The sequence below is a fragment of the Acipenser ruthenus genome, unplaced genomic scaffold (assembly GCF_902713425.1).
Source record: "Acipenser ruthenus unplaced genomic scaffold, fAciRut3.2 maternal haplotype, whole genome shotgun sequence".
Lineage (NCBI taxonomy): Eukaryota > Metazoa > Chordata > Actinopteri > Acipenseriformes > Acipenseridae > Acipenser > Acipenser ruthenus.
Window position 1 is genome coordinate 41235 of NW_026708298.1, and position 23766 is coordinate 65000.

At 48.5% G+C, this 23766-nt stretch overlaps 3 protein-coding genes across 3 annotated transcripts in view; 1 reads left to right on the top strand and 2 right to left on the bottom strand.

Annotated features, from left to right (window-relative positions):
* The first annotated feature begins 65 nt into the window (after positions 1 to 65).
* Positions 66 to 3892, top strand: LOC117969681 (zinc finger HIT domain-containing protein 2-like). The gene is made up of 3 exons (XM_059020693.1): positions 66 to 421; positions 1584 to 2206; positions 2903 to 3892. The coding sequence occupies exons 2-3, from the start codon at positions 1643 to 1645 to the stop codon at positions 3650 to 3652; spliced, it is 1314 nt and encodes a 437-aa protein (XP_058876676.1). The 5' UTR covers positions 66 to 421; positions 1584 to 1642; the 3' UTR covers positions 3653 to 3892.
* Positions 3837 to 10690, bottom strand: LOC131730551 (delta(14)-sterol reductase TM7SF2-like). The gene is made up of 11 exons (XM_059020694.1): positions 10353 to 10690; positions 9144 to 9253; positions 8739 to 8932; positions 7784 to 7838; positions 7194 to 7388; positions 6757 to 6860; positions 6527 to 6646; positions 5974 to 6142; positions 5499 to 5579; positions 5115 to 5237; positions 3837 to 4301 (listed from the first exon to the last, which is right to left on the bottom strand). The coding sequence occupies exons 2-11, from the start codon at positions 9199 to 9201 to the stop codon at positions 4141 to 4143; spliced, it is 1260 nt and encodes a 419-aa protein (XP_058876677.1). The 5' UTR covers positions 9202 to 9253; positions 10353 to 10690; the 3' UTR covers positions 3837 to 4140.
* Positions 10691 to 12256: 1566 nt separating this feature from the next.
* Positions 12257 to 23766, bottom strand: part of LOC117969686 (vacuolar protein sorting-associated protein 51 homolog) — a 12482-nt gene continuing 972 nt past the window's right edge. Inside the window, 11 exon segments of the mRNA XM_059020682.1 lie at positions 12257 to 13015; positions 13174 to 13261; positions 14204 to 14322; positions 14602 to 14820; positions 15705 to 15806; positions 15809 to 15922; positions 16503 to 17001; positions 18340 to 18648; positions 19458 to 19677; positions 20329 to 20475; positions 20661 to 20790. Coding sequence (XP_058876665.1) covers positions 12755 to 13015; positions 13174 to 13261; positions 14204 to 14322; positions 14602 to 14820; positions 15705 to 15806; positions 15809 to 15922; positions 16503 to 17001; positions 18340 to 18648; positions 19458 to 19677; positions 20329 to 20475; positions 20661 to 20790 — 2208 coding nt within the window. The 3' untranslated portion in view covers positions 12257 to 12754.

Here is a 23766-nt window from a genome sequence, read left to right on the forward strand (position 1 = left end):
CTTAATAACGAGAAACTCTTTCAAAACGATTAAAATATATTTCGAAAATATCTTAAAGTTGTACATATTGACAATTAGCATTAAAGTGTTTTTTTTTTTAGAAGAAAATGCGAATGCGTTTTTATTGAAGTATTTCAATTGAGATGGTCGTAAAAGCAGCCGAAAATGTCGCGTAGTTTCAGAAAATGCACGACAGAAAATGAAATATATTTCTCTCTTCGGCGTCGTCTTGTTTTTTTATTTCAGTGGCGTTTGTGTGTTTTTATTGCTTCGTGTAAATGCACGCAGATTGCAATCGTGTACGATAAAATAACAGCATTGCATTAGCTTTTAAATCTTAAATCAAAACACAGCGTGAATCCCGACAGCGCCGCCAGAATTAAACCCAGGAGTTTACGCGTTTCAAAAGTTTCAAATCAAGGTATAATATATATATATTTTAAAAGGTGCGGGGCTATTTAATTTAATTTAATTGTTCTGGGGGTTATTGTATTGCTGTTAAAGACTAATACCGTGGATTTAAAAACAACATGTACGTTCATTTTAAGTGTTAAAAAATAGTTTGTTTTTTTTTAAATACAGACTCCGTGCGTAAATAATTTACAGTTTGGAGAAAATAAAAAATGTGCTTGGTGTTTTTGGCTGGCTTGCTAGATGTTTAGCTGGGCTGAACCGCAACAATAATGTAAAAAAAAAATAATAATAATAATAATAATGTAATTGTATGTAATGTGATATCTGTATAATGTAAAATAATGTATAATGTGATATCTTGTAACAATTGTAAGTCGCCCTGGATAAGGGCGTCTGCTAAGAAATAAATAATATAAATAATAATAATAATAATAATAATAATAATAATAATAATGCGGGATTTTACATGTAATAATGAAAACGATTCGCTGGCTTTCCTCTTTCCACTCGGAAAGAAACCGCCTCGGTGTTTGCGGGCCAGTTTGTTTACATGCCCCCCCGGCCAAAGCTCGCTTTATTTATTTATTTATTTATTTGTATAAAACTATTTTAATAAAAACAATTAACACGTTTTAATGTATGAATATTAAAAACGTGAGGGAAAAAAAGTGGTTTTTTTGGACCGTGTATCTTGCTGTTATTGTATTATTACTTGTATTGTAACGCTTGAAATGTATTTGCTTACGATTGTAAGTCGCCCTGGATAAGGGCGTCTGCTAAGAAATAAATAAATAATAATAAATAATAATAATAATAATAAATATATTTTTAATTGAAAATGTTTTCAAATTGTTTTCCGTTGCTTTTGGGGGAGTGGCATCCGGTTCACACGAGGCTGTCGTGCATTTGCGTCTAACATATAATAATATATTATTAATTTATTTGGCAAAGACGTTTATTCGTGTCCCCATATGTATATGAAGACTGAAATAGTTTTTTAAAAAAAAACAACAATTTTTTTATTTTTTATCCGTCCCTGTATGAGGTCGCCGTGCAGAAAGGGTTAAAACACAGATTAACAGTTGCCTGATATACACGTGTATTATTATTATTATTATTATTATTATTATTATTTAATTGATTTATTTTTCATTTCTATCTTTGTCTAGATATCTCTCGGAAGAAAGGAGACTGAATTCTGCTGAGTAATTTAAACAAATTACCCAAAATGTCCGAGGCAGCGATTGAAATATCAACCGCCACCCCCGCTGTGGTTACGGATGGTATAATCCTCACGGGCAGCTGCATTGACTCGGAAGAGCTCATCAGACCCGCCGGGGGTGGCGACGACGAGTCAGCTTTGAGAAACGCTGCTCTGTGCGGCTTGTGTCTGTTAAACACGGCTCGCTACACCTGCCCGCGTTGCAACGCCCCCTACTGCACGCTGGCGTGTTACCGTGGCAACAGGCACCTGAACTGCTCGGAGGAGTTCTACAAAACCGAGGTGCTGGAACACCTGGGGCAAAGCAGAGGGGAGGAGGAGGGCAGGAGGAGAGTGGAGGAGATCTTGATGAGGATGAAGGAGATGGGAGAGGAGGAGGAGGAGGAGGGAGGAGGGGACGTGGCTGAGAGGCTGGCTGGATTGGATCTCAATCCCCTGACTGAAGAGGAGATGTGGGAGCTGTTGTCGGAGGAGGAGAGGGAGAAGTTCGAGTCGTTGCTGAGCAGCGGGAACATCGGGGCGCTGGTCCCGGAATGGGATCCGTGGTGGGAGAGGCACGGAGGGACGCAGGTTGGTACGGGTGCTGGTTTCGGTGTGTGCAAATGAGAAAACACAAAGGGGGTGGATCTTATTAGGAAGAGGGGTCGCATTTTCCTTTCTGTTATTAGGGCTCTGGACTCTTGAGCGGAGGGTCGTGGGTTCAGTCCCAGGTGGGGGACACTGCTGCTGTACCCTTGAGCAAGGTACTTTACCTAGATTGCTCCAGTAAAAACCCAACTGTATAAATGGGTAATTGTATGTAAAAATAATGTGATATCTTGTAACAATTGTAAGTCGCCCTGGATAAGGGCGTCAGCTAAGAAATAAATATTATTATTATTATTATTATTATTATTACTATTAATTAGTCATTTAGCAGAGGCTTTTGTCCAAAGCGACTTGCAGAGACCAGGGGGGTGAACTCTGCTTCATCAACAACTGCTGCTGCTGCTGCTGCTGCAGAGTCACTTCCAATAGGAGCTCGTTTGTTTGACGTCTCATCCGAAGGACGGAGCACAAGGAGGTGAAGTGACTTGCTCAGGGTCTCACACACACACACACACACACACACACACACACAAACACACACACACACACACACAGGGAGTCAGCGGCTGAGCCGGGATTTGAACCTCCTGGTATCGAGACCCCCTTTTCTCTCAGCGCTCTGCCTCTAGCATTGTGTGCTCCCAATGTTTCTTTCACCCTTTAACTGATCTTTCACAGGTGGAGGACGTGGACGAGAGGGACACAAATCAAACGCCCGGGGAAGACAACAGCAAGAACCGGGACAGAACCCCAGCGGTCTGGTCCAAAATCCCTCCCCTCTCCTCCCTCTCCCCCAACCCCTCCCCTCTAGTCCGCTACACCCTGGTCAACGCTCTCTTCTCCTACTGCTTCTGCCTGAAGCGTCTCAACGGGGACCTTTCGGACCGGACCGCCAGGCTGGAGTTCGGGTCCTGGGTTCTGGAGCACTCCGAGGGGCTGGCTGAGCCCCGGGTCTTCAGCAGCGGGTCGGAAGCTCTCCAATCCGGGCTTTCGGCCGCCAGAACCGGCCCGTTATTCCACAGGGAGGACCGCCTGGCCCCGGTCAGGGCTGTGGTGGACGTCGTCCACCTTCTGAGGGGCAGAGGCGGGACGGAGGTCAGCCGCTACAGCCTGGGGGCCCTCTCGGAGCTCCGGAGGATCCTGGGGGAGAAGAGAGGAGGGGAGGAGGAGGAGGAGGAGGAGGGAGAGAGGAGGAGGAGGAGGTTAAGGGCCAGAAAGAAATGCGAGTTTCTCCTGGCTTGGGTGTCCGAGAACGGGGCGGAGCTGCCAGCTCTCTCCCTGGAGGTCCAGCAGGAGTACCGGAGGTGTCTGCGGGAGGAGAGGGAGGTGGGGGAGGGCAGGGCGATGCTGGAGAGGAGCTGGGGGGGAGAGGGGAAGAGGAGGAAGGAGCCCCCCAGGCAGGGAAAGTTAATACAGGAGCTGGACTGATAGCAGGGGTGGGAACGAGACTCCCGCTGCACAGCAGTGTGATCCAGTCCTGGTTTCACTGGGAGTTTAATAATCAGACACACCTGAGCTTGTTAGCTAGACACACTGGGGGCTGATCAAGCTGGTAGCAGATCAAGAGTTAATTAATTAACCAGAGAAAGGATATAAAAGAAATATGTATATATATATTTGTATTTTTTATTAATAGTAATAAAAACAGTAAAGAACAAATTCAATGTCCGTTCTTGTTCATCTTCTTTGTTGCACAGTGTGATCTGGGACAGGTCCATCTTTGCAGTTGTGGTTCTGGTTCAGTACAGGTGATGATGGCTCGGTGGTTCTGGTTTTATACCCAGTCCAGTCCAGTCCAGTGCAGGTGTGGGGTGCCCTCCGGTTCTCGGTTCTGTACAGGTGATTATGGACGAGTGGTTCTGTTTCGGTCCAGTGCAGGTGTGGGATGCCTTGTGATCCTCGGTTCTGGCCCGGTTTCAGTACAGGTAAGGTATGATTCGATAGGGCACTCTCTCGCAGTACCGCTCCCAGGACAGCCCGTACTTCCTGAGGCACTGGTGCTCGTCGCGAGCCTCTCTGTGAACCAGCAGGGCGGCGAAATAGAGCACGTAAAAATAGGGGAGCAGGTGAGAGAGACCTGGGGGGAGAGAGAGAGTGAGTGAGAGACTGAGAGAGGTGCAGGAGAGAGAAAGAAGTGAGAGGAGCAGGAGAGAAAGAAGTGAGAGGAGCAGGAGAGAGAAAGAAGTGAGAGGAGCAGGAGAGAAAGAAGTGAGAGGAGCAGGAGAGAGAAAGAAGTGAGAGGAGCAGGAGAGAGAGAGAAAGACGTGAGAGGAGCAGGAGAGAGAAAGAAGTGAGAGGAGCAGGAGAGAGAGAGAAAGACGTGAGAGGAGCAGGAGAGAAAGAAGTGAGAGGAGCAGGAGAGAGAAAGAAGTGAGAGGAGCAGGAGAGAGAAAGAAGTGAGAGGAGCAGGAGAGAGAGAAAGGAGTGACAGGATCAGGAGAGAGAAAGAACTGAGAGAGGAGCAGGAGAGAGAATGAGAGAGACAGGAGCAGGAGAGAGACTGACAGAGGAGCAGGAAAGAGAGACTGACAGAGGAGCAGGAGAGAGAGAGACTGACAGAGAGGAGCAGGTGAGAGAGACCTGGAGAGAGAGAGAGAGATGAACAGGAGAGAAAGAAAGAAGTGAGAGAGAGACAGGAGCTGGAGAGAGAAAGTGAGAGACTGAGAGGAGCAGGAGAGAGAGGAGACAGAAACAGACAGGCACTTGGATTCAATGACAAATGTTTCCTCCACTTCTGTTAATGGCGCCATCAAGAGACCGTTTCTCACAGCTTATCAAAGGGGGCAGGCTGGAGCCCCACGCTATAATCATTCTGCAGTGTGTGTGTGTGTGTCAGTATGTATACACACACACACACACACACAGTGAACCTCAGGGGTACAGTACTGACCACAGGGCAGGGACCAGGCCAGCGCCATCATCAGGTCCCCCAAATAATTGGGGTGTCTCACGAACCCCCACCACCCCGAAACCAACAGCCGCTTTCCCGTTGCCGTGGCGATCGTCTCCAAACCTGGGGAGAGGAGAGAGGAGGGGCTTCAACATTAACATGGTACAGAAAATAAATAATAATAATACCAAAATAGTAACAATAAAATATTCAGAGCCTCGCTGTGCTGCACACTATCGGATATTAGTTTTACTGGACTGTGAAACACACACATACACACGCATCACTTCCTGCTAATGGTTAGCCCCCCCCCTGGGCTGTGTGCTGACGACATCACTTCCTGTGCAATCCTGACATCATCATCATAACAATTCCTGCTCTCACCGGACACTCTGGGGTCCGACGGGTCCCTTCGGAAAAGGTTTTTCTCGGAATTCGCTCTCCGGAAGATGAAATATCCGAGCGCTGCGGAGAGAGAGGGAGAGAGAGACACGCTTTCACAAACCACAGGCAGTCTTTACCACTCCCCCATCCCTAAAGAGCACCACTGAACAGCTCCAAATACTAGAACTGCACGAACCAATCCTCGGGATTAGCTCGCCACAGTCAGGACGAGGGGGGGGGGGCTGATTCCCCGTTCAGAGTGAATTCAGAAACAGCTGCTCGGGTTTGTGACGATCGCAGCTTTTCTTAAAGACTCTGCGGAGAACAGAGACCCACACAAACCCAAGCAGCTGTTTCTGAATTCGTTCTGAACGGGGAATCAGCCCCCCCCTGATCCACACCAGCGAACCCTCGTCCTGATTTCTGTGCAGATCTCCGTCCCGGATGATCCACAGCCCCCCCCCCACTCCCTCACCGTTGAGCGCGGCGATGGCGATGGCACCGAGCGCGCTCAGTTCTTGCGGGTGAGTCACCAGGAAGTGAGCCTGCAGGCTGTAGGTATAGGGCACCCAGGCCAGGTCACCGAACGCCAGCATGAAACCGAACCCGTCCTGAACGATATCCATCGTGGTCAAGACTGCCTCCTGAGAGAGGAGAGAGAGAGAGAGGGGGGGGGGGGTGAGTCAAGCAGACCAGCGTTTGGGCTCCAGTGCCTTCATCAGTGTTATTATTGAAACTAGAAGAGACAGAGTCAAGCAGACCAGCGTTTGGGCTCCAGTGCTTCATCAGTGTTATTATTGAAACTAGAAGAGACAGAGTCAAGCAGACCAGCGTTTGGGCTCCAGTGCCTTCATCAGTGTGATTATTGAAACTAGAAGAGACCGAGTCAAGCAGACCAGCGTTTGGGCTCCAGTGCCTTCATCAGTGTGATTATTGAAACTAGAAGAGACCGAGACAAGCAGACCAGCGTTTGGGCTCTAGTGCTTCATCTTGATGAAGATGATGAAGACAATGGCGATTCTTTGTACCTCATTCCAGAGCGCATCGACGACGTAAAGCAACTGGAAGGCGTTGACCAGAATCATCGCAAGGGAGGGGCTTCCCCTTAGCTCCGCCTCCTTCATTAGCATAGCCAGGTTAATCAGCACCTGATTGGGTAAGAAACAAAAACATCATAAACCAAAAGAGACCGAGTCAAGCAGACCAGCTTTTGGGGACTCTAGCGCTTCATCAGTGTCATTATTGGGGTCCCTCTCACCCAGCCGATCAGCCCTGGTCGCAGCTCACAGAAATATTTCAGATCGAAGGAGCCGATTCGGGGGTTCAGCTCGTGCCCCATGAAGAAATCGTAGAGGGGGTTCCCTGCCGAGGAGACAAACACACCAGCGCATCACCCTGCTGCAGCCCGACAGAAACACACACAGTGAGAAATACAAAGCAGAATACTGCTTTCTCCCTCTCCTCCTATCCTCTCCCTCTATCCCCTCTCCTTCTCCCTTCCTCCTATCTGCTCCCTCTCTCTTTCTCTCCTCATCCTATCCTATCCCTCTCCCTCTCTCCTCCTTTCCCCTGACTCTTCCCTCCTCCCTTTAACTCTCCCTATCCCCTCTCTTCCCCAACTCTCCCCCCCTAACCTTCCTCCCTTCTCTCCCCCCCTCCCAGCTCTATCTCCACACCCCCCCCCCCCCCCCTCACCTGTATTGCCCCCTGGGGCGATGGCGCTAGCTGGGGCGCAGAGTGATTTCAGATAGAGCAGCAGGCTGAGACTCAGGGAGATTACCCCAGCAGACACAGCCAGGGGCAACATGTGGTCGTAGACATACCCCAGGGGCAAACCACAGGGCAACGCCACGGCCAGGAGCCCCCCCGTGATCAGGAGGGCAGAGAACCCTGCGGAGATGACAGACAGACAGACAGACAGACAGACAGACAGACAGACATACAGACAGATTCACTGTTAATTCAAATCCAGAGATGGGAACGAGACTCCCGCTGCACAGCAGTGTGATCCAGTCCTGGTTTCACTGGGAGTTTAATAATCAGACACACCTGAGCTTGTTAGCTAGACACACTGGGGGCTGATCAAGCTGGTAGCAGTGAAACCTGGACTGGATCACACTGCTGTGCAACTGTTCATAATAATAATAATTATAATAAATGTATTATAAATTAGATACACAGATAGGAAACCTAGCCTGGTCCCACGCTGCACACAGTGAATGGAAGGAGGTACAGATAAAAAAAATAATTGGAAATCAATCAATTGGAAATTGAAATTTCGTTACCATTGATTGGGTACTTCAGTCTGGTACCGTCCCGGAGGACCATTCCCTCGGCCACCTGCAGGGGGCGACACGCGAGAAACGAGACAGGGAGTCAGCCTGCAGACCCAAGGCCTGGAGAGCTAGCCTGTGTTACACGCGTCTGCGGCAAGGCAGCGGGGACTGAAGAGCAGCTTCTGTACGAGTGGTTCTGGACGAGTGATTCTGTTTCAGTCCAGTGCAGGTGTGGGGTGCCTGTGGTTCTCGGTTCTGACCCGGTTCAGTACAGGTAAGGTATGATTCGATAGGGCCAGCTGTGCTTTACAATACTTCCCTATGCTTTACCAGACCTCTCTGTGCTTTACAATGCTTCCCTATGCTTTACCAGACCTCTCTGTGCTTTACAATGCTTCCCTATGCTTTACCAGACCTCTCTGTGCTTTACAATGCTTCCCTATGCTTTACCATACCTCTCTGTGCTTTACAATGCTTCCCTATGCTTTACCAGACCTCTCTGTGCTTTACAATGCTTCCCTATGCTTTACCAGACCTCTCTGTGCTTTACAATGCTTCCCTATGCTTTACCAGACCTCTCTGTGCTTTACAATGCTTCCCTATGCTTTACCACACCTCTCTGTGCTTTACAATGCTTCCCTATGCTTTACCAGACCTCTCTGTGCTTTACAATGCTTCCCTATGCTTTACCAGACCTCTCTGTGCTTTACAATGCTTCCCTATGCTTTACCAGACCTCTCTGTGCTTTACAATACTTCCCTATGCTTTACCAGACCTCTCTGTGCTTTACAATGCTTCCCTATGCTTTACCAGACCTCTCTGTGCTTCACAATGCTTCCCTATGCTTTACCAGACCTCTCTGTGCTTTACAATGCTTCCCTATGCTTTACCAGACCTCTCTGTGCTTTACAATGCTTCCCTATGCTTTAACAGACCTCTCTGTGCTTTACAATGCCCCCCTTACCTTGCCGATGGGGAGCAGGTAGAGCCCCCCCTGCAGAGCCCCCCACCCCAGCAGCAGCAGCAGGGTCTCGGGGAGCCACAGCTGCGCAGGTGGGGGCAGGGAGGGAGGCGGGAAGAGGCTGGCATCGGGGGTGCGGCAGGACAGGAGCAGGTAGAGAACAGTGAGGGGCAGGAGAACAGGGAGACACAGGGCACCTGAAGAGAGAGAGAGAGAGGTGAGGAGGAGAGAGAGAGAGGGGTGAGGAGGAGGAGAGGAGAGAGCGAGAGAGAGAGAGGGGGTGAGAGGAGAGAGACAGAGAGGTGAGGAGGAGAGGAGAGAGGGGAGAGAGAGAGAGGGGGGAGGCAGTAGGCAGGTAGTTTTGAGGTACTTTATTGATTATCGGATCATTGATTATCGGTTCCTTACCCAGCGTCCCTCCGAACTCCAGCTCCGTGGTTCGGGGTACCTTGTGTTTCTCGGCCATGTCTCTCGGTCAGTCCTCCCGGAGTCTGGAGCCCTTTTCAATTCCGGTCAAACTTCAAGTACATGAAATATTAATGAGTCACTCAGCGACTTACAGAGACTAGGGGGGTGAACTCTGCATCATCAACAACTGCTGCTGCTGCTGCTGCAGAGTCACTTCCAATAGGAGCTCGTTTGTTTTACATCTCATCCGAAGGACGGAGCACAAGGAGGTGAAGCGACTTGCTCAGGGTCACACACACACACACACACACACACACACACACACACACACACACACTCACACACACACAGACACACAGACACACACACACACACACACAAAGCGAGGACAAAAAAACCGTGAATACACCCATGATTTAAGATTTATCTAATGTATTTAAGTACGAAAACAGTTTAACATGTAAACCAAACTGGGACACACTGCAAAACATATCGGGGCAGCAGTGTGGAGTAGTGGTTAGGGCTCTGGACTCTTGACCGGAGGGTCGTGGGTTCAATCCCAGGTGGGGACACTGCTGCTGTACCCTTGAGCAAGGTACTTTACCTAGATTGCTCCAGTAAAAACCCAACTGTATAAATGGGTGATTGTATGTAAAAATAATGCGATATCTTGTAACAATTGTAAGTCGCCCTGGATAAGGGCGTCTCCTAAGTAATAAACTTACGACAATTTAATTATATATACACATGCATTTTAATTATATATACACATGCATTTTAATTATATCTTGTATGAATATTAATGTAGTAATAATTACTGAGCTGTATTCATAAACTCAGACACACTATTAATGTCATACAATATAATATGAACTTATAATCTTTTATCAAACATTATTATTTTTTAAAATTTATAACTAAATATGAATATATTGGTGTTCTATATCAAGCACCGTCTGACAGTTCGGAAAACAATGCAAACTTCTGTGATATAAATGAAATATGATTGCGTTTTACTTTTTTTTTTGCAATATATAACGATATTAATGCAACGGTATTAGTGTGTTAATATCTCTGCAAAACGACACCGTCTGAAATCTGTCATTCAAAATAACTGACACGCAATTAAATAGTCTAATAGGATCAGTGCGTGTTATCTGTGTGAAACAGACTCGTTTTAATTTATATTATTAAGCAAGGTTTTCCTACCTGTATTATTTGTCGGTGATTTTAATAAAGTCCCACACGCGTCTATCCCTTTAAATCGGCGTCGCTTCTTTTTGATTGTTTACCAGCCGCGCCTGCGCAGAAACCGCCTGATCAGACCTTCAGGGAGACTCGTTGTCCAATCAGCGAGCGGCTCACTTCATCAGAAGACGGTGGACAGGTAGAGCCGTAGCCAATTAGAAACCAGCAGCTCGGTGGGATTGTCGAATGAGGAGCCGCCCTTGGGCGTTCTATGCTGGTTTCGATCCTATTTGATTGGCTAGCTGGTAAGCCAGGGTTAACACAGCAAATTCACCTTGCGCTGTATCTTAGAGTATTTATCAAACCAAACTTACGATTAAAAAAAAAAAAAAAACACGTTTATCTTATAATTTATTTATTATTATTTAACTTATAATTTATTTATTATTATTATTATTATTATTATTATTATTATTTATTTCTTAGCAGACCCCCTTATCCAGGGCGACTTACAATTGTTACAAGATATCACATTATTTCACATTATACAGATTTCACTTTTTTTTTTTTTTTTTTTTTTTTACAAAATAATGTGATCAAATCTGTCGTTAAATTAAAAAAAAACTGAAAAACAAATAAATAGTTTACCGATTCCATGTTTATTTTTTTGTAGGACTTATTTAATTTATTTATTTTTACATACAAGACGATGAAACAGTTGCGTGCTGCAAATGAGCAAGGTACTTTACCTAGATTGCTCCAGTAAAAACCCAGCTGTATAAATGGGGAATTGTATGTAAAAAATAATGTGATATCTTGTAACAATTGTAAGTCGTCCTGGATAAGGGTGTCTGCTAAAAAATAAATAATAATTATACAAAATAATAATTATTATCGCATTATTCAGCAGTTTGGTGATAAAACGAGTGATCAGGAGATGATTTATCGGTATGCACGACTATGAAGAGGTATGTGAAAAATACAGCGAACGAGGGGAGGGGAGGGGCTGGAGAGTCCTGTTGATACAGAGTGAACAGTAAACGAAATACAGAAGGCTGTTTGTGAGAGGAAGAAAAAGACTTGTGGGAATCAATGGATGAATCTCTGAACTAGACAGTAAAGGGCAAAGGGCTGGTGAGCCGTTGGAGGCTGTGTGGTCCAGTGGTTAAAGAAAAGGGCTTGTAACCAGGAGGTCCCCGGTTCAAATCCCACCTCAGCCACTGACTCACTGTGTGACCCTGAGCAAGTTACTTCACCTCCTTGTGCTCCGTCTTTCGGGTGAGACGTAGTTGTAAGTGACTCTGCAGCTGATGCATAGTTCACACACCCGAGTCTCTGTAAGTCGCCTTGGATAAAGGCGTCTGCTAAATAAACACATAATAATAATAACAGGCTGCTGGAGACAGAGCTGCTGAAGCAGAGACGCTCTGAAAAAGCAGAGAAGATCGATAGCTCGGCCTGAAACCCGACGTGGAACGGAGAACGATTCAGCCTGGAAAAGGGGGGTAATTGAACCGGGATCCATCAATTACATGACACGAAATTACAATTACAATTACACAGGTTCAATTACAATTAGAACGCAATCCAGTCTAAAGGTCTTAATACATTTCATTACATTTGAAGTTGTGTACTTTCTCACATTACGACTTAAAAACTCCTGTCTCTGCCGCTGCTTTCACAATGTTCAAGGTGCAGTTACAACAGACGGGAAAGCCCGGGTGTTGAGAGAGAGAGAGAGAGAGAGAGAGAGAGAGAGAGAGAGAGAGAGAGAGAGAGAGAGAGAGAGAGAGAGAGAGAGAGAGGAGAGAGAGAGAGAGAGAGAGAGAGAGAGAGAGACACTGTCCTCACTGAGTTACGCAAACACGGGGGGCGAGAGATTTTGAAATGCAGCTCTGAAGGAAAAAAAAAAAATGTGCAAAATCTCAGTCTTAAATCGATTTATTTTTGTCATTTACAGCTGCAGGTGTTTTTTTTTTTCTCTCACTACAACACACACCCAGATACGATACACGTGACATATTATTTACAGAACACAGCAACCTTGACTCTCAATCCGGTACAGACTAAACCCTTCTCCCTCTCTCTCTCTCTCCCTCCCTCTGCTTTACCTCAGTCGATTCAGACTGTGTGTTCAAGGCTTGTCGTTCAACAGACACAATCAATCATACTGGAGGTGTGTGCGTGCCGGAGGGGGGCGGGGTCAGACTCCAGTCCAGGGGTCACCGCGGGGTCTCCTGGTTTTCATCCCAGCTTGAGCTCCTCAATTAACATCAATCTAATTATTTGTTCAATTGGACGCGATATTTTTTTCTTCTCAATTAATAATTAGAGCAGGTAAGCGATGGAGAGCTCGGGGGTGGAATTGAAGCCACGAGACCCTGCAGGCCCCCCCCCCCCGGTCCGGGAGCTGGACTTGACCCCTATCCCCTCTCGCAGATGACCTCGATCACGCTCTGTTCCATGGGGGCGGGGTCGAGGCAGCGGTGGGCGGCGCTGCCCACGATCTCGTCCAGCAGGGAGTGGACCACGTTCTCGTCCGAGACGAACCTCCACAGGTAGAGCTGCAGGTAGTGGCAGTCCACCTGGATCTGCTGCAGCCCGAAGCGCCCAAACGAGCGCAGACGCACGCACTCCAGCAGCGTCTTCAAGCTGATCTTGATGATCCCCGTGAGCACTGACACCTGCAGGACGGGAGGAGGTACAGCAGGGAGCAGCGATCAGGCTCTGACACTGTAGAACTGAACTTATTAACACAGGGGAGAGAATCGGGCTTGTCGACCCATCCCAGGTCTCCCTCCCTCCCTCCCTCCCTCCTCCTCCTCCTCCTCCTCCTCCTCACCTTGTTAAACTCCACGGTGCTGAAGATGTCGATTCTCTCAGAGAAGAGTTTCTGGATGTTGCTCAGCAGGTTGGTGTCCATCGGGGCGCTGGGAGGGGGGGGGTACGACAAAACAAGCGCGTCAGACAAGCTGTGTGTTTATTGTGTAGCTGGGTGTGTAGCTGGGTGTGTTGTGTAGCTGGGTGTGTTGTGTAGCTGGGTGTGTAGCTGGGTGTGTTGTTTACCTGGGTGTGTAGCTGGGTGTTTATTGTGTAGCTGCGTGTGTAGCTGGGTGTGTTGTTTAGCTGGGTGTGTAGCTGGGTGTGTTGTGTAGCTGGGTGTGTAGCTGGGTGTGTTGTTTACCTGGGTGTGTAGCTGGGTGTGTTGTTTACCTGGGTGTGTAGCTGGGTGTGTAGCTGGGTGTGTAGCTGGGTGTGTTGTTTACCTGGGTGTGTAGCTGGGTGTGTAGCTGGGTGTGTAGCTGGGTGTGTTGTTTACCTGGGTGTGTAGCTGGGTGTGTAGCTGGGTGTGTTGTTTACCTGGGTGTGTAGCTGGGTGTGTAGCTGGGTGTGTTGTTTACCTGGGTGTGTAGCTGGGTGTGTTGTTTACCTGGGTGTGTAGCTGGGTGTGTTGTTTACCTGGGTGTGTAGCTGGGTGTGTTGTTTACCTGGGTGTGTAGCTGGGTGTGTAGCTGGGTGTGTAGCTGGGTGTGTTGTTTACCTGGGTGTGTAGCTGGGTGTGTAGCTGGGTGTGTTGTTTACCTGGGTGTGTAGCTGGGTGTGTTGTTTACCTGGGTGTGTAGCTGGGTGTGTTGTTTACCTGGGTGTGTAGCTGGGTGTGTTGTTTACCTGGGTGTGTAGCTGGGTGTGTTGTGTAGCTGGGTGTGTTGTGTAGCTGGGTGTGTTGTGTAGCTGGGTGTGTAGCTGGGTGTGTTGTTTAGCTGGGTGTGTAGCTGGGTGTGTAGCTGGGTGTGTTGTTTACCTGGGTGTGTAGCTGGGTGTGTTGTTTACCTGGGTGTGTAGCTGGGTGTGTAGCTGGGTGTGTTGTTTACCTGGGTGTGTAGCTGGGTGTGTAGCGCGGCTGCTGTCTGGAGCTGTACACTGAGAAGGTTCTCTTGCTGGAGTCGCTGCTCTGAGCCTTCCTCACCCCCTCCTCATAGAGCAGCCCCACCTGCACAGAGAGGGGGGGGGGGGGGGCAGAGAGAGAGAGGGAGGGGGACAGACAGAGAGAGAGAGAGAGAGAGAGAGAGAGAGAGAGAGAGAGAGAGAGAGAGAGAGAGGTTAGGGTCACAGACTACAAACTGAACCGAACCAACACCCAGTCTAAACTAAACTAACAACAACTGAACTAAAAAACAAACAAAATTAAACTAGAACCCTAGACCCATCTTCCCCCGCCCCGCCCCCGCCCCCGCCCCCCGCCCCGCCCCGCCCCCAGCCCCGCCCCGACCTGCACGTCGATGGCGGTCGTGTCCTCCACCACTCTCTTCATGACGGCGCGCACGTTGCGTGGCTCGATGGTGTTGATCCAGTCCCGCGTCTCCACGCTCTTCCGCAGCATCTGAGACACGATCAGCCCCTGCAGCTTCACATAGTGATTGAGGAGCCGCTGAGCCACCTCCCGAGCCTGAGCACACAGCACTGACACCGGGGTGAGGGGGGACTGGTCCTGGGGGAGGAGAGAGAGAGACACGATCAGCCCCTGCAGCTTCACATAGTGATTGAGGAGCCGCTGAGCCACCTCCCGAGCCTGAGCACACAGCACTGACACCGGGGTGAGGGGGGACTGGTCCTGGGGGAGGAGAGAGAGAGACACGATCAGCCCCTGCAGCTTCACATAGTGATTGAGGAGCCGCTGAGCCACCTCCCGAGCCTGAGCACACAGCACTGACACCGGGGTGAGGGGGGACTGGTCCTGGGGGAGGAGAGAGAGAGACACGATCAGCCCCTGCAGCTTCACATAGTGATTGAGGAGCCGCTGAGCCACCTCCCGAGCCTGAGCACACAGCACTGACACCGGGGTGAGGGGGGACTGGTCCTGGGGGAGGAGAGAGAGAGACACGATCAGCCCCTGCAGCTTCACATAGTGATTGAGGAGCCGCTGAGCCACCTCCCGAGCCTGAGCACACAGCACTGACACCGGGGTGAGGGGGGACTGGTCCTGGGGGAGGAGAGAGAGAGAGAGAGAGAGAAGAGGGGAGGGGAGAGAGACAGGGGAGAGAAAGGGGAGAGAGAGAGACAGGGGAGAGGAGAAAGAGGGAGAGAAAGAGAGAAGGGAGAGGAGAGGAGGGGGAGAGAGAGAGAGGAGAGAGAGGGGGGAGAGAGGGGGGAGAGAGAGGAGAGAGAGGGGGGAGAGAGAGAGGGGAGAGAGGAGAGCAGGACAGGGGAGAGGAGAAAGAGGGAGAGAGACAGGGGAGAGGAGAAAGGGGGAGATAGAGATAGAAGGGGAGAGAGGAGAAGGGGAGTTTGAAATATTAAAAACAGCCCCCCTTCAACACCCTGGCTGACCCTAGAGCCCCGGAGCCGGGTGCGAAGCCCCCTACCATACCCTACCTGCCCCAGGAACTGCTCGTCAGCCAGCGTCAGGATGTAGCTGATGGTGGAGCTCTCGTAGTCCAGGCAGAGCCGGGACAGGAGCAGGAGGAGGGAGGGGGGGTGGAGGGGGCACCTTTCTCCCCCACGCTCTCGCAGAACTGCTGAGAGGACTGGCAGATGAACTGGATGAAGCTGACGACCAGCCCCTCACGAACACCCTGACTGCAGAACTCACCCTGGAGAGGAGAGGAGAGGAGAGGGGGAGAGGGGGGGGGGGGAGAGGGGATGGAGAGGAGGGAGAGGGGATGGAGAGGGTAGAAGAGAGAGAGAAATTTAAAAAAAAAAACTAAAATGAACATAAATTTAGATATCTGATTTAACATCGTGTAATCAAATTGATATCACAAAAAAAAAAAAAAAGTCTACCGAAAGCCATAACAGTAGTCCAGTATTTCATGTTAGATTTCCAAATGCAGAAGGCTCGCTGGTCCAACGGTTAAAGAAAAGGGGGTCTCGATACCAGGAGGTTCAAATCCCGGCTCAGCCACTGACTCCCTGTGTGTGTGTGTGTGTGTGTGTGTGTGTGTGTGTGTGTGTGTGTGCGTGACCCTGAGCGAGTCGCTTCACCTCCTTGTGCTCCGTCCTTCGGATGAGATGTAAAACAAACGAGCTCCTATTGGAAGTGACTCTGCAGCAGCAGCAGCAGCAGCAGTTGTTGATGAAGCAGAGTTCACCCCCCTAGTCTCTGTGAGTCGCTTTGGATAAAAGCCTCTGCTGAATGACTCAATAATAACAACAACAACGTCGTGGTCTCACCTTGAAGTAGGGCTTGCTGGCAAAGCTCACGTCCTTGGCAGTGAAGAGATGCACGTAAGCCAGCACGGACTTCACCTGGTTCAGCACTGCGGAGGAGAGGCCGCCCAGAACCTCAGCCAGGCTCGGAGCCTCTTTCCCAGGGAGCCTGGGGGCGGACAGCGCCTGCCTCACGTCGGTCAGGCTGTCCAGGTAAAAACTCTTCAGCCCGGCCAGGTACTGCCGGACGCGGCCCCGGGCGGCCCCCACCACGATCTCGGTGCCCCGCGCGGGGACCCCCGAGCCGGGCAGGACCTTGGAGACGGCTTGGAGCCGGCGGTGGAAGCGATCCAGAGCCCGGACCAGCAGGGAGTTGTCCCCGACGCCTTTCTCCTCGCGGATCCGCAGCTCCACCACGGAGAAGTAGCGACCGCACAGCCTGTCCACGAACTCCACCAGCTTGCTGCTGGCCATCCGCGGGACGTCCCGCGAAGCCAGCTCCCCGTCCTGCAGCCGGCTGCTCCTGCGAGGAGAAAAAAAGGTTTGAGCTGTTTTAGAACGCGCTGGGTGTGTAGCTGAACCCAACAGTTCTGCATCCCCCTCTATATAGAATGAACTCCCTCAGCTTCATAGAGTCCAATGAAAGCTGCTGAATAATGTTCCCTTGTTAACATATTGAATTCCACCCCCTCTATATAGAATGAACTCCCTCAGCTTCATAGAGTCCAATGAAAGCTGCTGAATAATGTTCCCTTGTTAACATATTGAATTCCACCCCCTCTATATAGAATGAACTCCCTCAGCTTCATAGAGTCCAATGAAAGCTGCTGAATAATGTTCCCTTGTTAACATATTGAATTCCACCCCCTCTATATAGAATGAACTCCCTCAGCTTCATAGAGTCCAATGAAAGCTGCTGAATAATGTTCCCTTGTTAACATATTGAATTCCACCCCCTCTATATAGAATGAACTCCCTCAGCTTCATAGAGTCCAGTGAAAGCTGCTGAATAATGTTCCCTTGTTAACATATTGAATTCCACCCCCTCTATATAGAATGAACTCCCTCAGCTTCATAGAGTCCAATGAAAGCTGCTGAATAATGTTCCCTTGTTAACATATTGAATTCCACCCCCTCTATATAGAATGAACTCCCTCAGCTTCATAGAGTCCAATGAAAGCTGCTGAATAATGTTCCCTTGTTAACATATTGAATTCCACCCCCTCTATATAGAATGAACTCCCTCAGCTTCATAGAGTCCAATGAAAGCTGCTGAATAATGTTCCCTTGTTAACATATTGAATTCCACCCCCTCTATATAGAATGAACTCCCTCAGCTTCATAGAGTCCAGTGAAAGCTGCTGAATAATGTTCCCTTGTTAACATATTGAATTCCACCCCCTCTATATAGAATGAACTCCCTCAGCTTCATAGAGTCCAATGAAAGCTGCTGAATAATGTTCCCTTGTTAACATATTGAATTCCACCCCCTCTATATAGAATGAACTCCCTCAGCTTCATAGAGTCCAATGAAAGCTGCTGAATAATGTTCCCTTGTTAACATATTGAATTCCACCCCCTCTATATAGAATGAACTCCCTCAGCTTCATAGAGTCCAATGAAAGCTGCTGAATAATGTTCCCTTGTTAACATATTGAATTCCACCCCCTCTATATAGAATGAACTCCCTCAGCTTCATAGAGTCCAATGAAAGCTGCTGAATAATGTTCCCTTGTTAACATATTGAATTCCACCCCCTCTACATAGAATGAACTCGCTTTGGATAAAAGCGTCTGCTGAATGACTCAATAATAATAATAATAATAATAATAATAATAATAATAATAATAATAATACTCACACTGACGTGCCAGGAACACTGGTGATGAAAAGTTCCTGATAGGACGCGATCACCAAACACAGGCTGCTGACAAAATTGTTACAGCCCTTATCAATAAACTCCAGGATGTCTGTAGAGCTGGTACTGGCAGTGGGAGGGGCCTGTTGATGTGACCCCGCCCCCAGCTCCGCCTCCAGCCCTGCTAGCTCCTCCTCCAGCCGGGACTGGGCGTGGCTTAGGAACTTGTCACAAAGCTCTTCAGCCGGTTCGTCCAATCGCAGGAGGAGTTCCACGCATTCCGACAGCTCGCTGGAGCTCGAGACTCCGTCACTGTTTCGGGGGGAGGGGGGAGGGGGGGGGGCGGTTACAAAACAAGACTTATTGGGGTAAAGTGATAAACTGTGTGATCCAGTCCTGGTTTCACTAGGAATTTAATAATAAGACATACCTGAGCTTGTTCCCTAGAACCCTAGGACTGGGTGCAGCAGCAGCAGGGCTAGTGTGAGTTTCTAACCCTGCTCAAACTCCTGGCTCCTGATCATTTCAATATTAATAATAATAATAATAATACTAGACTTCATTGAGGGGAGCTCTGAACCCCAGGACTGGGTGCAGCAGCAGCAGCAGCAGCAGGGCTAGTGTGAGTTTGTAACCCTGCTCAAACTCCTGGCTCCTGATCATTTCAATATTAATAATAATAATACTAGACTTCATTGAGGGGAGCTCTGAACCCCAGGACTGGGTGCAGCAGCAGCAGCAGCAGCAGGGCTAGTGTGAGTTTCTAACCCTGCTCAAACTCCTGGCTCCTGATCATTTCAATATTAATAATAATAATACTAGACTTCATTGAGGGGAGCTCTGAACCCCAGGACTGGGTGCAGCAGCAGCAGCAGCAGGGCTAGTGTGAGTTTGTAACCCTGCTCAAACTCCTGGCTCCTGATCATTTCAATATTAATAATAATAATACTAGACTTCATTGAGGGGAGCTCTGAACCCCAGGACTGGGTGCAGCAGCAGCAGCAGCAGCAGGGCTAGTGTGAGTTTGTAACCCTGCTCAAACTCCTGGCTCCTGATCATTTCAATATTAATAATAATAATACTAGACTTCATTGAGGGGAGCTCTGAACCCCAGGACTCACCTGAACTTCTCGCGCAGTTTCTGGGCCAGCTGGGCCATGATGTTCTGGCAGTCGTTCTGGATGCCCTGGAAGGAGGGCATGTTCTGGTACTGGTGCAGGACGGACCGGGCCTTGGTGTAGTAGGTGACGGCCTGGGGGAAGGCCTCCATCGCGACGCACTGGTTCAGTCTGGAGGGAAGCTCAAAGAGAAACTGCAGCTTCCTGAGCAGAGTGTGAACTCCTGCAGGGGGGGGCAGAGAGACAGGCAGCACAGCGCAAGGGTCACATGCTGCGACACGCGCAATACTGGAGATAAACGTACCCCCCCACCCACCCACCCACCCCACAGGGAAGCATTGTAAATCACAGAGAGGTCTGGTAAAGCATAGGGAAGCATTGTAAAGCACAGAGAGGTCTGGTAAAGCATAGGGAAGCATTGTGAAGCACAGAGAGGTCTGGTAAAGCATAGGGAAGCATTGTAAAGCACAGAGAGGTCTGGTAAAGCATAGGGAAGCATTGTAAAGCACAGAGAGGTCTGGTAAAGCATAGGGAAGCATTGTAAAGCACAGAGAGGTCTGGTAAAGCATAGGGAAGCATTGTAAAGCACAGAGAGGTCTGGTAAAGCACAGGGAGGCATTGTAAAGCACAGAGAGGTCTGGTAAAGCATAGGGAAGCACTGTAAAGCACAGGGAGGCATTGTAAAGCACAGAGAGGTCTGGTAAAGCACAGAGAGGCATTGTAAAGCACAGAGAGGTCTGGTAAAGCACAGAGAGGTCTGGTAAAGCACAGAGAGGCATTGTAAAGCACAGAGAGGTCTGGTAAAGCACAGAGAGGCATTGTAAAGCACAGAGAGGCGAGTTCTGGTTTGTGGTGTCTGTTTGCGCTCTCGTACCGGACAGCTTGGTGATCTGCTGGTGCTGCCCCTGCAGGGTCCCGCTGATCCTCGCACTGAACTCGGTGATGGCAGCCATGTTGGCGGCCAGGCAGTCCATCTCATCCTCCATCTTCTTAAAGTCATTCTTCATCTTCCGGATCGTGTCTGAGAGAGAGAGAGAGAGAGAGAGAGGGGGAGAGAGAGAAGGAGAGAGGCGGGGCGAGAGGGGGGGAGGGGGGAGAGAGAGACGGTGGAGTGGGGGAGAGCGGTTTTATTATGGGAAACTTTCATAAGGATCTCCTCCCCTCCCCTGACTCCTCCCCCGGCTCCTCCCCCGGCCCCGCCCTCACCGGTGGCGGAGATGAACTTGTTGTAATTCTCGTACACCAGCGTCTGCATGTCGCTGTCCAGCGAGCGGATCTGCTTCACCATGCCCGTCTCCTGATCCATCAGCTCAGCCAGCGAGGAGTCCTTCCGCAGCTGAGCACGCAGGCAGGGAGACCCAGAGAGACACATAGAGATGTATTACACACACTCACAACACAGGCAGGGAGACACAGAGAGACACAGAGAAATGTATTACACACACTCACAACACAGGCAGGGAGACACAGGGAGACACAGAGAGATGTATTACACACACACACTCACAACACAGAGACCCAGAGAGATACAGAGAAATGTATTACACACACTCACACAACACAGGCAGGGAGACACAGAGAGATGTATTACACACACACACTCACAACACAGAGACCCAGAGAGATACAGAGAAATGTATTACACACACTCACACAACACAGGCAGGGAGACACAGAGAGATGTATTAGACACACACTCACAACACAGGCAGGGAGACACAGAGAGATGTATTACACACACACTCACAACACAGAGACCCAGAGAGATACAGAGAGATATATTATACACACACTCACAACACAGAGACCCAGAGAGACCCAGAGATACAGAGAGATGTATTATACACACACACACACACACACACACACACACACACACACACACACACACTCAACACAGAGATACGGAGAGATACATTATACACACACACTCACAACACAGGCAGGGAGACACACAGAGATGTATTACACACACACTCACAACACAGGCAGGGAGACACACAGAGATGTATTACACACACACTCACAACACAGGCAGGGAGACACACAGAGATGTATTACACACACACTCACAACACAGGCAGGGAGACACACAGAGATGTATTACACACACACTCACAACACAGGCAGGGAGACACACAGAGATGTATTACACACACACACAACACAGAGACACAGAGAGATACAGAGATACAGAGAGATGTATTACACACACACACAACACAGAGACACACAGAGATACAGAGAGATGTATTACACACACACTCAACACAGAGACACACAGAGATACAGAGAGATGTATTACACACACACTCAACACAGAGACACACAGAGATACAGAGAGATGTATTACACACACACTCAACACAGAGACACACAGAGATACAGAGAGATGTATTACACACACACTCAACACAGAGACACACAGAGATACAGAGAGATGTATTACACACACACTCAACACAGAGACACACAGAGATACAGAGAGATGTATTACACACACACTCAACACAGAGACACACAGAGATACAGAGAGATGTATTACACACACACTCAACACAGAGACACACAGAGATACAGAGAGATGTATTACACACACACTCAACACAGAGACACACAGAGATACAGAGAGATGTATTACACACACACTCAACACAGAGACACACAGAGATACAGAGAGATGTATTACACACACACTCAACACAGAGACACACAGAGATACAGAGAGATGTATTACACACACACTCAACACAGAGACACACAGAGATACAGAGAGATGTATTACACACACACTCAACACAGAGACACACAGAGATACAGAGAGATGTATTACACACACACTCAACACAGAGACACACAGAGATACAGAGAGATGTATTACACACACACTCAACACAGAGACACACAGAGATACAGAGAGATGTATTACACACACACTCAACACAGAGACACACAGAGATACAGAGAGATGTATTACACACACACTCAACACAGAGACACACAGAGATACAGAGAGATGTATTACACACACACTCAACACAGAGACACACAGAGATACAGAGAGATGTATTACACACACACTCAACACAGAGACACACAGAGATACAGAGAGATGTATTACACACACACTCAACACAGAGACACACAGAGATACAGAGAGATGTATTACACACACACTCAACACAGAGACACACAGAGATACAGAGAGATGTATTACACACACACTCAACACAGAGACACACAGAGATACAGAGAGATGTATTACACACACACTCAACACAGAGACACACAGAGATACAGAGAGATGTATTACACACACACTCAACACAGAGACACACAGAGATACAGAGAGATGTATTACACACACACTCAACACAGAGACACACAGAGATACAGAGAGATGTATTACACACACACTCAACACAGAGACACACAGAGATACAGAGAGATGTATTACACACACACTCAACACAGAGACACACAGAGATACAGAGAGATGTATTACACACACACTCAACACAGAGACACACAGAGATACAGAGAGATGTATTACACACACACTCAACACAGAGACACACAGAGATACAGAGAGATGTATTACACACACACTCAACACAGAGACACACAGAGATACAGAGAGATGTATTACACACACACTCAACACAGAGACACACAGAGATACAGAGAGATGTATTACACACACACTCAACACAGAGACACACAGAGATACAGAGAGATGTATTACACACACACTCAACACAGAGACACACAGAGATACAGAGAGATGTATTACACACACACTCAACACAGAGACACACAGAGATACAGAGAGATGTATTACACACACACTCAACACAGAGACACACAGAGATACAGAGAGATGTATTACACACACACTCAACACAGAGACACACAGAGATACAGAGAGATGTATTACACACACACTCAACACAGAGACACACAGAGATACAGAGAGATGTATTACACACACACTCAACACAGAGACACACAGAGATACAGAGAGATGTATTACACACACACTCAACACAGAGACACACAGAGATACAGAGAGATGTATTACACACACACTCAACACAGAGACACACAGAGATACAGAGAGATGTATTACACACACACTCAACACAGAGACACACAGAGATACAGAGAGATGTATTACACACACACTCAACACAGAGACACACAGAGATACAGAGAGATGTATTACACACACACTCAACACAGAGACACACAGAGATACAGAGAGATGTATTACACACACACTCAACACAGAGACACACAGAGATACAGAGAG